This window comes from Penicillium robsamsonii (genome assembly GCF_028829455.1).
Source record: "Penicillium robsamsonii strain IBT 29466 chromosome Unknown utg000008l_segment0_segment0, whole genome shotgun sequence".
NCBI classification, from domain to species: Eukaryota; Fungi; Ascomycota; class Eurotiomycetes; order Eurotiales; family Aspergillaceae; genus Penicillium; species Penicillium robsamsonii.
In genome coordinates this window covers 272,003-282,704 of record NW_026643226.1, presented here as the reverse complement: position 1 = coordinate 282,704, position 10,702 = coordinate 272,003, and the positions used below count along the sequence as shown (strand labels likewise).

The window sequence follows — 10,702 nt, the reverse complement described above, 5'->3', positions numbered from 1 at the left end:
ACCTTGAACACGCTTTATATATTGAAAGACTAAATTCAATCGAGATAGTAGAAACATATAATATAAGGAAGATGCTTAATATCAAAGCGGAGACTCTAATTATTATAATACTGTACAGTATGTATCCCGTACGCCCCCACCCCTTCCCTTTTTGGGTGCGGATAATTATTCCTGTTGTTTATTTTTAATGCAGGAGAGAGGGTTCAGAACAAATTTGAGCTTTTTAACTCCATTACAGAATTATTTTTGGATGAGATTCTGCTGTGCAAAATATAATATGTTACACATATCTCCGTATAGCACATCCTACCCCTTAGGAGATCAAAAACAGCAACCACAAATACAACCCACAATTTGTATTTTAAATTGGTATTATCGACGGTGCCAAATGGTGTAGTAAGCCAAGTAAAGCCACTGCGGTATCCCACCGGAGGGCGCCAATTAGTCTCGAACAAGGATGTCTTTCCATGACGCTCGAGTGGCCCTTTTAATATTATTTGGTGCTAAATTCACAGGGATGCAAAGGCGCATACCTAGGGGGCTCCTGCCTTCCTAGGCAAGGCCATAGGATTCTATGCTAGTAGGGAAGACTCTTCTCATTTCAATTATTTTAATTTCAAATAAATAGGTACTTCTAAGTGTGATGTCAAATTGTGGCATAAAATCAAATTTCGTTGACCTGCACGTACACAACATAAACTTTGTGATTTTCAGGCAAAATCCACTCAGAAGCTTACTCCGTACTTGGAGTGGAAGGTGTCCAAGGTGGACCAAATACGAGTACCTGGTGAGAACAGGACGTATTGATGAGGTTTCAACAAAAGTACACGTCACATGTGCACAGGCTGTACTTTTGTAAGTACGGAAGATTATTGGTAGTTATGACTGGGGTGACTATGATAGATACAGTGAGCTCATGCCTCGGTTATAGAGCGCCAGGTTATTGATGGATACTTCTCGATCTGGCGATTATATCGCTCATTTGGTGTTTGTAATAGACCAAAAGAGTTGTCTACAATACATGGAGTAAAGTAAAGAAGAATATAACTTATGTAGCTATGAAAGATGAGGCTTCCTTGGTTGGGAGATTAAAGTTGATAGTCAAGTTCCATAGTTTCCTATAAGTTCTGAGACTCTAGAGTATAGCGAGGTTTTGTTTTACTTCTATATATATATATATATATGTTGAATCATGAACGGAGCATGATCATAGGACATGGGAGTTGGTATGAAATTTGCTGAGTATTATGTAAACCCCCAGGATTGATATTGTTTATAGAACTTCGAAATGGTAGTCACGCTCAACGGGGTTCTACAAAATTTATTTAGTTTAACAGGCAAAAAAACGATCGCGTTGACTCGATGTTATTGAAAAAGAATCAAAAATATCAAAATTTATGCATTGACGGGGAATCGAACCCCGGCCACTACTTAACAACACTCCGAAGAATGATATGGAAGAGTAGTATTCTACCACTGAACTACCAAAGCTGCTTTGTTGATTATGCTTTCTTGTAACGTATTGTGACTTCTTATAATTAGAAGCGTTATCCAGGTCCCCCCAAATGAACAACCATCTACTCCCCTTCCCATACAGCCTATCACAACCACCAACATGGCTGGAGCGTGTACTACAGCTGCCCTGGGATGACCTGTTGGGAGTACCAACCCAGTCCACTTCACAGAAACCATCGATAACGCCGATTTCTTTATCAAGTACCCAAAGCTTCCCTCCAATCCTCATAATATGCATCTCAGACACGCACAATGCAAACCCTCCTCTGCCACCCGGTGACATCTTAGTCCACGCGGGCGACTTGATTGCCCATGGGTCCTTTGACGCAAACGCAGCTCCACTGGCTGTCTTCTCAGCCACATACACATAAGGTTGTCACCGCGGGAAACCACGACCTTATCCTTGATGAAGTAAGTGAGATGGGATTTTTTGCGCGTCAGGGAATCAGTGCTGCAAAGCGAAAGCAATTGGACTGGATTGGGATCCATTATTTGCAAGATGAACCAATGATATTGGAACTGCTAGTCCCTGCTGCCGGGGAGCAGCAAGTGCGCCGGGTGAAAATATACGGCTCCCCAATGACGCCAGAGTTTGGCCTTTGGGTCTTTCAGTATCATCCGATCCGCGACGCGTGGACCAGGAAGATCCCCGATGATACTGATATTCTGGTGGTGCATGGCCCACCGGCTCTATATGGTGACTGTGATGGCGAGAAAGGACCAGATGGAAAGATCAAAGTTAAAGGGGATGGGTATATATTGCGCGAGATACAAAGAGTAAGTCCCAAAGGGGTTGTCTGTGGGCATATCTATGGGGCATTCAGTGTCATTGTCATCCAGCACGATGGAATTAAGGATGTTATGAACGCAGTGCAAATGCAATGGAAAGGCTACGATATAGTTGGAGCTCTTCAACAGACTCTATGGAGCAAGCTCACCATGGGGAGAAACGTGGAGCGCTCGGAAGAAACACTCGTCATCAACGCTGCCTTTGCACCAAGTGAGCTGAGAAGCGAGGACAAAAGCGCAATTGGTATCGATTTTCACTGAACGCAAATATGTATGAGAGCAATAATCCATCAGGTCATAATTCATCGGAAAATAAAGGCCAATGGGTTCAGCCTTCAAATAAAATGAATATGCGGTTGCCAATGCAGAATGCTTTTTGCTGCCAGCTGCCCGCTAGCCTTTTCATCCTCGAACGACCCAAGAATCTCATCGTTATCATGTGGAATAACTAGGCTATCTTCTGGCCGTGCCACCTGCTCCGTCCACTCTGGGATCGACTTGAATATGTTGTCCTCCTTTTGGTACTGCCCCATTTCTTCGCACGACATCATGGGATCGTCTTTCCGTCGCAGATAATAGAGGCAACCGGCCACTTCGCGTACCAGAAATATTCGATTTCGTTTCGCAAACCGATGCTGTCGCTCAGAAATAAGTGCTCGTAGATTTGATATATTGAAAACAGTGGGGTGTCTTCGGCCTTGTCTTTGGGGGTTCAATAGGCGCGTTGGAAGAGGCGTTCACGGTAGACATTAGGGCGAGCGAGGAGTTCTTTTGGAGATATGCTTTGCTTCTTCCCTGGCCCCAAGCGAATATCCAAGCTCTCACTGAACTTGACAAGATTCGAAGAGCTTTTTAGATTGCCACCTGTTATCACAAGACTTATCGGTTCGTAGCTTCCCATTGTAGAACTCGTCACTCACGAATTTGCAAATGCCGGGTGCGGTATTGCAGCTTCATGCGTGTGTCTGGAAGCCCTGGTGGGATCATCCTCTCGAATGAATACAGCTTTTCAGAGTGAATGCATTCGTTTTCGGCGAGAAATCACGGTAGGAGGTAGCTGAGCGGTATAACCGCTCATTATGACCTTGTCAAGGCTGTCTGTCATAGCTAGACATTATTGGGATAAGGCTGGTCGAGTCAGGGATCTGGGAATTTGGACAACTAGGCCGAAGGGACTGGTCCTTTTTACCCCTCTCGTTTTTCGGTGGTGTTATGCTTGCGAGGGGGTTTTCTACAGGTTCTAGATGCCAATATCAGAATAGATAGAGCCAGACAGGTGGAACAATCACGATCCCTGCCGAGAATGGGACAGAAAAGAATAAACAGGCATTGGCAAAATTATTTATTTTCATTGGAATGTAATTTGGACATTGAATCTAGTATCATTCATGTCCTATCCAGCATAAGAACTAAACGGATATCATCACTCATAACCCCTTGCTCCTTTCCTTGTATTTAACCCATTGAAAATGCTCAACATAGCCCCGCCCTGGAAGACAGACAGTACAAAATAAGAAAAATAACATAATCAAGAGACAAAACGTATTGTCTCACATTTCATCGAAGGCACAATCGGGATGCATGACGAAAAGGACCTTGCCGTCATTTTGCTGGGTGTCGTCAGTTCCATCTGTGAGGCCAGATCCGGAGATACGCAGCAGGATTTTATCCTATAGAATAAGTCTGTTAGTGACATGTGACAGAAATTTGCAGATATTACCACATAAAAGGAAGAGCGACTAACCTTGACCATGCGTTTCAAGACCTTGCCTGCCAAATCGCGCTCACGCTCGTAATCGTCTGCGGTGTTGAGTTCACCCTCGATTTGCTCCAAGTACCAGAGCACAAGATCTTCTTGCTCGACACCTTCACCCGAGTTCACCTCGTCCTCGTTCACCCTCCTGACGATCTGGTTTAGGATCTTGGCGTACTTGTCATAAGTGATCTTGGTCTTCTGGCGTTCCGGCTGGGCAGGAGCTTGAGCAGGCTCTGCGACGTCGCGCATAGGGCTGTCACCCTCGTTGTCACCATCGGCCATTTCCTGATCGTCATCGACATGGTTGGTGTGAGTAGGCATATCATCATCTTCAATCTCGACATCGTCTTTCTCAACAGTCACGATACTCTGGCGGAGAAGATCGTATGCTTCGATGACGAACTTCGGAGTGACCTCCTCAACACAGTTGGCTTTGGCGACAGCTTCAGACAAACGAATCAAAGACTCAAGCTGACGAACGGTGATACGGTATGAAGAGCGGCCAATACCTCCTTGAGCGTCGTTGGAGCGCAGCTCCTTGTATTTCTCGACCAGCAGTGTTTTCGCCTCCTCAGTGAAGACGGGGCGGAATGTGCGTGCGAACCGGATGTAGCGCTGCAGTTGTTCTGTGCTCAACTCGGGCTCAACGGCTTCGTCGCGGTTCATGTGCACGTTGACAATGTGCTCGGCCAAACTGCGGTCAACAGACTCCTTTGGATCATCGCGAATGACAAAGAACACATCGAAACGACTCATAATAGGGGCGCTAAAGTTCAAGTTGTTCCGAAGGGTTTGCTTCGGGTCGTAGCGACCGTTAACGGGATTGGCGGCAGCGAGAATGGATGCGCGGGCATTGAGAGTAGTATGGATACCAGCCTTGGCAATAGAGATTGTCTGTTGTTCCATAGCTTCGTGAATAGCGACCTGATCGGCGACATCCATTTTGTCGAATTCGTCAATGGCACAAATACCACCACCGTTCTATAAGGACAATGTCAGCGAGAATCCATACTTAATTGGAGCCACATTGGGAACATACCGCAAGCATCAGTGCACCAGCTTCAATGGTGAACTCGCCTGTCTCAGGATCCTTGACCACCGAGGCGGTCAAACCAGCTGCCGAAGAGGCTTTACCACTGGTGTATACTGCACGAGGGTGCAAGGAGCAGACATATCTGAGGAACCCTGTTAGTAACTAAGGTCTATGTGTGGGGAGTTGGAAAAACTTACTTCAAGAATTGACTCTTACTGGTCGACGGGTCGCCAACAATACAGACGTTGATATCACCACGAAGTTTCAGGCTCTCGATCGACGTCGACTTGCCAACACCACCAATCAACTGCAAAAGCAGACCTTTCTTGATTTGACGATGACCCCAGATCATGGGGGCAATCGAGTCCACAAGCCGGGAGTAAATATAATCGGAGTGCACCAGTCGCTTGAGATCCTGGACTTCAGCCGGTGTAAGACTTTGCAGGAAAGCTTCTTGGGCTGATTCATCCCCAAGATCATCATCCTGGTTCTGGTTCAAGGAAGCGAGGATATTATTTGACTGGCCGCTCAGCTGCTGCTCCGGCTTCTGGCCAGGAGTCGTTGTATCTGGGGTAACCATGCAAGAAAGGAAGGCCAATCGGTAAGTCAGATCGCGCACGCCTAGAGACTTCAATCCGGAGACTCCGCTACCACCAACTTCGTTACCGCGGAAGGAATTGTTATCCCGGACAGCCTCAGGTCGCACACCGGGAAGACCCAATTGACTGACATCAGGAACGACAATCAAAGTGCCCGTAAAGACGCAGCGTTCACCGGCCTTGGCGCGATCAACCATCTCACCACGTAAGATAACATCCATTGTGCGTGGCATACTACCAGTCGGGATTTCGTGCGACGATTCCTGGAGCTTGACCTTTTGCCAATCAACAAATGTACTCTTTCCGATATCCAGGCGCCATCCCACGCGGTTGCCGCAGGTATTATTGGGGCATTCTGTTGGCTCCGTATATTTGAAAGTCTGCTCAACATTCGGGACAACAGTCTTGCAACCTTCACAGATAAAAGTTCCCAGCGACAATTCCGGTCTGACCTCTGAAGTTCTTGTGACAGTTCCAGAAACGGAAAGCAATTTTCCGATCTGATTCGTCCGAAGTTGTCGCAGCCTAGAAACCAAGGGCAGGTTGTAAAATGCAAGAGCAAACAATTTGTCAGTTTGCTGGTGGCGAGTCTTCTCGCGAATCTGACGCTCGAGGTCGGGGTTGTCTGAAACACCCGCATATGCTGAGGCGACGGAGGTACTGGCCCGCGAAGAGGCACTGGCGGTCATTCGGTGGGAGACGAAGTATTCTGGCTCGTACTTTGCGATGAGATTGTGCAGACCCTTGGTGAGAAATGGCTGGAATCGATAGTATTGGCCGGCAATGGCATCTGCCAAGACAGGATTAAGGATGTGTGTGAAATCAACATAGAGAGTTGACAGCTCGAATTTCTTCATCCCCTTGATCTGAGCGATATAATACTTGTCGCTAAGAACTTCTCCTGATGAGGGCGGCGCAGAAGATGAGGGTTCGTCGATATATGACTCGAGCAGCTCTTCAAATGCCTGCTGGACTTTCTCTGCCGCCTCATCGACCACCGGCGGGGGCCCAGCAGCATATGGATTGCGCATACGGCTGACTGTCGAACTTCCCCCTCCAACGACTTGGTCATCTGGGAAGGCATTCATATCACTCATAGGGCCATTGCTCTCTGAGCGTCGGGAGCTGGGTAGATTGTCGGATCGAAGGTTCTCACGAGCGGGCCCAGAACCTAGCTCGGACTGGATCACGGCGTCGAAAAGAGAAGACATGGCAAAGAGCTAATGGCCAGAAAATGGCCAATGTGAAAAAAAAGTGTATTAAGCTCTCACGTCTTGAGGGGGAAAAAAAGGAAATGTGGAGAGACGATATCGTAGACTCAATTTGCTATCTTAGTTTTTCGTGGGTCTCCTTCGCGGGTCTCCTTGGGCAACTAAGGCGCGACGCGGACGCGTATTCGGAAGAAAAGTTGATCCTACACCGACGCGTTAAGTGGCTTCCTTATGTAACCACCCACGCTAACCCATATAGGTAGTAGGCTCTCTTCATCTTCGCTGCAAATAACATTATGTGTTGTGCTTAGCGCTCCCACTATCGCTCGTACAAGGCGCAAAACGTATCAGCCCTCGGGTTTTCTTACCTCATGTCTTAGCTGTCGGTTCTTAACCCCCAAAACAAGTTCATTTTACATTAGCCCTATCAACGAGCGAACAGGGTAGCGTATACGTGAGAACTACATGTTTGGTTAGTTTGGCGTCACTTGGCTTGGATTATTTGTCAATCCTAATATAAGAGCTAAGGATTTTAAGTGGGCTTCTGGTCGAGAGGCTCACGGTCTTGTATCCTTGTTTGTCATCTAAAGGCGAGTGAAAAGGGGTCTTGATTCTGATATATCCCACTCCCCGGGTACTACTTCGGTGTACAACGTAATATATATTTGAAATGAAGTATAGTGACTGGCTATATACTCCGTACCTACCGCCTTCCTTTATTGCCTATACCGCCTATATAGAATGAACTAGCGGACTTCATCCTTCTCGAGTTTAGATCGCATTTCTGGCCATATTTTGATATATTTTTCGAAGATAATACGTAGCCTTATCCAGGTACTCATCAAAAGCCAGAGGGTTTGATGTACACCTTACCTGAATGAAACTTTTGAACGGCAGAATATTATATAATCAAGCTGGTGTGGGGCTGAGGTGTTAAAAACTTATGAATAATGACTGTACTCCGTGTGTACTCCGTAAATCCAAGGTTATTTCAAGTATGATACTCATGTTTATAACAACTTTTTAAATATTAATAATTCAAGCCAATTTGAAATACATCATGTAATTTTGGTACTAAAAGTTATGAAGTCGAATGATATCAATGCGTGTGACGTTATGAAAACCACATACAAGGACAACAGGTTAATAATAACGTACTAGTTTATGCTTGTTCGGAGATATGTATGCTTATAGTCAATTTTAATTAATTGTCCCGGGGCCGGTTTATCAATTGGGTAAATGGTTTACACTTGGCGCTTATATAAGAGCTTCTTCCCCCCGAGGTGCCCGCCCTCGAGCATCTGAAATCATCTTATTCCCTAGGGAATTATATCCTCCTCGCATTGTATTGCTTCGTAAGTTGAACCATTTCGTGCTAGCGTACTTTCTTTAACACCCTTTCTTCCGGTGCATATTCTCCGTGACTCTGACACTATATAGGATTTATTTGTCTTGCGATGGTTTCTTTCAAATCCCGAGTCCTTGGCTGGAGGAATCTTGGTGACCATCGGTTGGTTATGCAGTTTTGACTGCTTCATTGTGTCGACAAAGGAAATCTATGTTTTCGCTCGACATGTCCGCGAACGAAGAACGGTTAGTATCGACACTGACCAGGTCGAGCGCCGTCCCGCTGTCGGGCCCTGACACGGATGCATCGGGTATGCCCCCTAGTGCCTTAGTGCCTTTACAAGCCAAGTCCCAGGACTCGCAACATGCATGCACAAATCAGCTAAAACTTCTCGAACAGCACCATCTGCCTCAGACCATGCCCCCCAAATCGCCAAATCCGGAAGGCGACAACGCGCAGCCGAATCGAAGAACAAATCCTCCAAGAATCAACACTTCTACTTCGTTGATCAGAACTCGTCATCCAAAGAAAAGCGCGCTCATGTTATGCGCCACCATGTGCAGGAAAAAAGGAAAAAGCGCAAGATGTCGGGCACACTCTCGACAGAGCAAATCCCAGACCATAGCTCATATCCACCGAAGAAAGAGGGAACTGTCGAAGAGACTCGACTGGAGTCGCCCCCGACAGCTGTACAAAACTTCCCCAATGGGGAAACTTCGGTATGAGAATCACTTTCTCTAGTCAAGGATCTAGGTTACAGCCAAGGCTAGACTATCTAGGTGTAGGCTTAGCTGCAAAGGATGATGGATTTAGATACTAACGCTATGGTGTTTTATAGCTTCAAATCAGATACTCAAATATGAAGTCGGAACCTCATACATCCACGCTACCATACATTGGCTCCCCAATCACGATACTCGATGCTTCGCGAAGGGATCCGTTTGCCAGCCTCCCAATCCAATACGACAGCACTGATATTGAGTTGGCCGACTATTGGAGGAACAAGTTGACTTATTGGTCCGGACAAAACCTTCATGTGAAAAACCAGATTTTCCGCACGGCTATGGGAAACCCTCTTTCATTCAAGGCAGTAGTGCTGTCCTACTGCGCACGGTGGAAAGCACAACTATACGATATGTCTGACAGCACCGAAATTCAATGCCATGCTGGTCAAGCCGCGAAACTCATTGATGAAGCTACCTCGGGCTCGGCGCTAGTCAGAGTGGACGATCTTGCAATGGCTTTGGGTGGAATGGCCTTGCACGAAGGACGCTTCGGGAACAAGCAACTGGCCCAGATATATGTTGACCGTGCGGTCCAGGCCATCCGACCACGAACAGGAACCAACAGGCCCGTGGAAGTATTTATCCACTACATCCGATATCTTATGATGCCAGAAGGCCCGGGGACCAGTTTGGCTGAACAACAATGGCTGCTCATCTTTCTCCGCGGAGCCGAAGACCTCATGCGGCAACACAGCTCCCCGGAATACCTCCTTCAAGCGCCCAACAGACTCAAAGCATTCCAGATGGAGAGTCCTTTATTTACCCTGCTTTCTAGTGGACCGCGGCCGTCTCAAGTGCCGTATGAGTCGCGTGTATATGTGGTCCGTGATGCGCATACCCAAGAGGTCAGCCGAACGGCGGCGCTTATCTATATTACGGCTGCACTGTGGGATTTCCAGGGGTCCCCAGATAAGACCGACCGATTCCTTCACTATCTATGTACGGCGGCCAAACAGCACCATCTCGATCGTGATCCAGCTTGTGAAACCCTTCTGTGGTTGCTGCTGGAGGAAGGACATGATTTCGATTTACAAGACCCCGAACGTGGATGGTCCACTGGCGAGCTACTCAAGGCACACAAACAGCTACGACCGGACCTCCAGTTCCATTTTAATGAGATTCTCATGAATTTCTTATCTTTTCAGATACCTATTCGCGGGGTCACTGCATTTGAAGAGGAGCTTCGACATGCATATAATCAATGACAATTTTGATTTAATCCTGGACCCGAGCACCAGGATAAGTCTAAGCGTCATTGAGTTCTCAGTGGAGAAGGGATTACAGGTCCCCGATTTTACAATTTGATATTCTTTGCGTCAAAAGTATATACTCGGTACATCGGAAAAAAATAAAAATAGGGAAAAAAGATCAAAATTTGCCACAAAGATCGGGCCTAAGTAGCGCATGCGTAACGCCGAGGGATCTCCACCGACGCTAACCAGATACCAGCCGTCGGCCTACCGCGTCACCCACAGCTATCCACAACTTATGAGATCAGATTGTGATGCTTTGACCTTAACGCCAAGGTACATACGGAGTACAGAGTACATATATTGTAACAATATACGATACTGTTCCATAATTCGGGAGAGAATCTTAACATAGAAATTAATTAATTTTTCTCATATACTATTATGGCGCGTACTAAAACTTGCGGCGCAGCTGA

At 46.6% G+C, this 10,702-nt stretch overlaps 4 protein-coding genes across 4 annotated transcripts; 2 read left to right on the top strand and 2 right to left on the bottom strand.

Annotated features, from left to right (window-relative positions):
- Positions 1-1,827: 1,827 nt before the first annotated feature.
- Positions 1,828-2,565, top strand: N7447_010899 (transcriptional regulator family TF; the record flags this gene model as incomplete). Its single annotated transcript, XM_057235161.1, has 1 exon — positions 1,828-2,565. One exon carries the CDS (start codon positions 1,828-1,830, stop codon positions 2,563-2,565), a length of 738 nt encoding a protein of 245 aa, XP_057080479.1.
- Positions 2,566-2,639: 74 nt separating this feature from the next.
- Positions 2,640-2,852, bottom strand: N7447_010898 (uncharacterized protein; the record flags this gene model as incomplete). Its single annotated transcript, XM_057235160.1, has 1 exon — positions 2,640-2,852. The coding sequence occupies one exon, from the start codon at positions 2,850-2,852 to the stop codon at positions 2,640-2,642; it is 213 nt and encodes a 70-aa protein (XP_057080478.1).
- Positions 2,853-3,854: 1,002 nt separating this feature from the next.
- Positions 3,855-6,903, bottom strand: N7447_010897 (MCM DNA helicase complex subunit MCM6; the record flags this gene model as incomplete). The annotated part of the gene is made up of 4 exons (XM_057235159.1): positions 3,855-3,974; positions 4,049-5,041; positions 5,100-5,235; positions 5,291-6,903. The coding sequence occupies 4 exons, from the start codon at positions 6,901-6,903 to the stop codon at positions 3,855-3,857; spliced, it is 2,862 nt and encodes a 953-aa protein (XP_057080477.1).
- Positions 6,904-8,461: 1,558 nt separating this feature from the next.
- N7447_010896 (uncharacterized protein) lies at positions 8,462-10,241 on the top strand (the record flags this gene model as incomplete). Its single annotated transcript, XM_057235158.1, has 3 exons — positions 8,462-8,561; positions 8,651-8,970; positions 9,090-10,241. The coding sequence occupies 3 exons, from the start codon at positions 8,462-8,464 to the stop codon at positions 10,239-10,241; spliced, it is 1,572 nt and encodes a 523-aa protein (XP_057080476.1).
- Between the last annotated feature and the right edge of the window lie 461 nt (positions 10,242-10,702).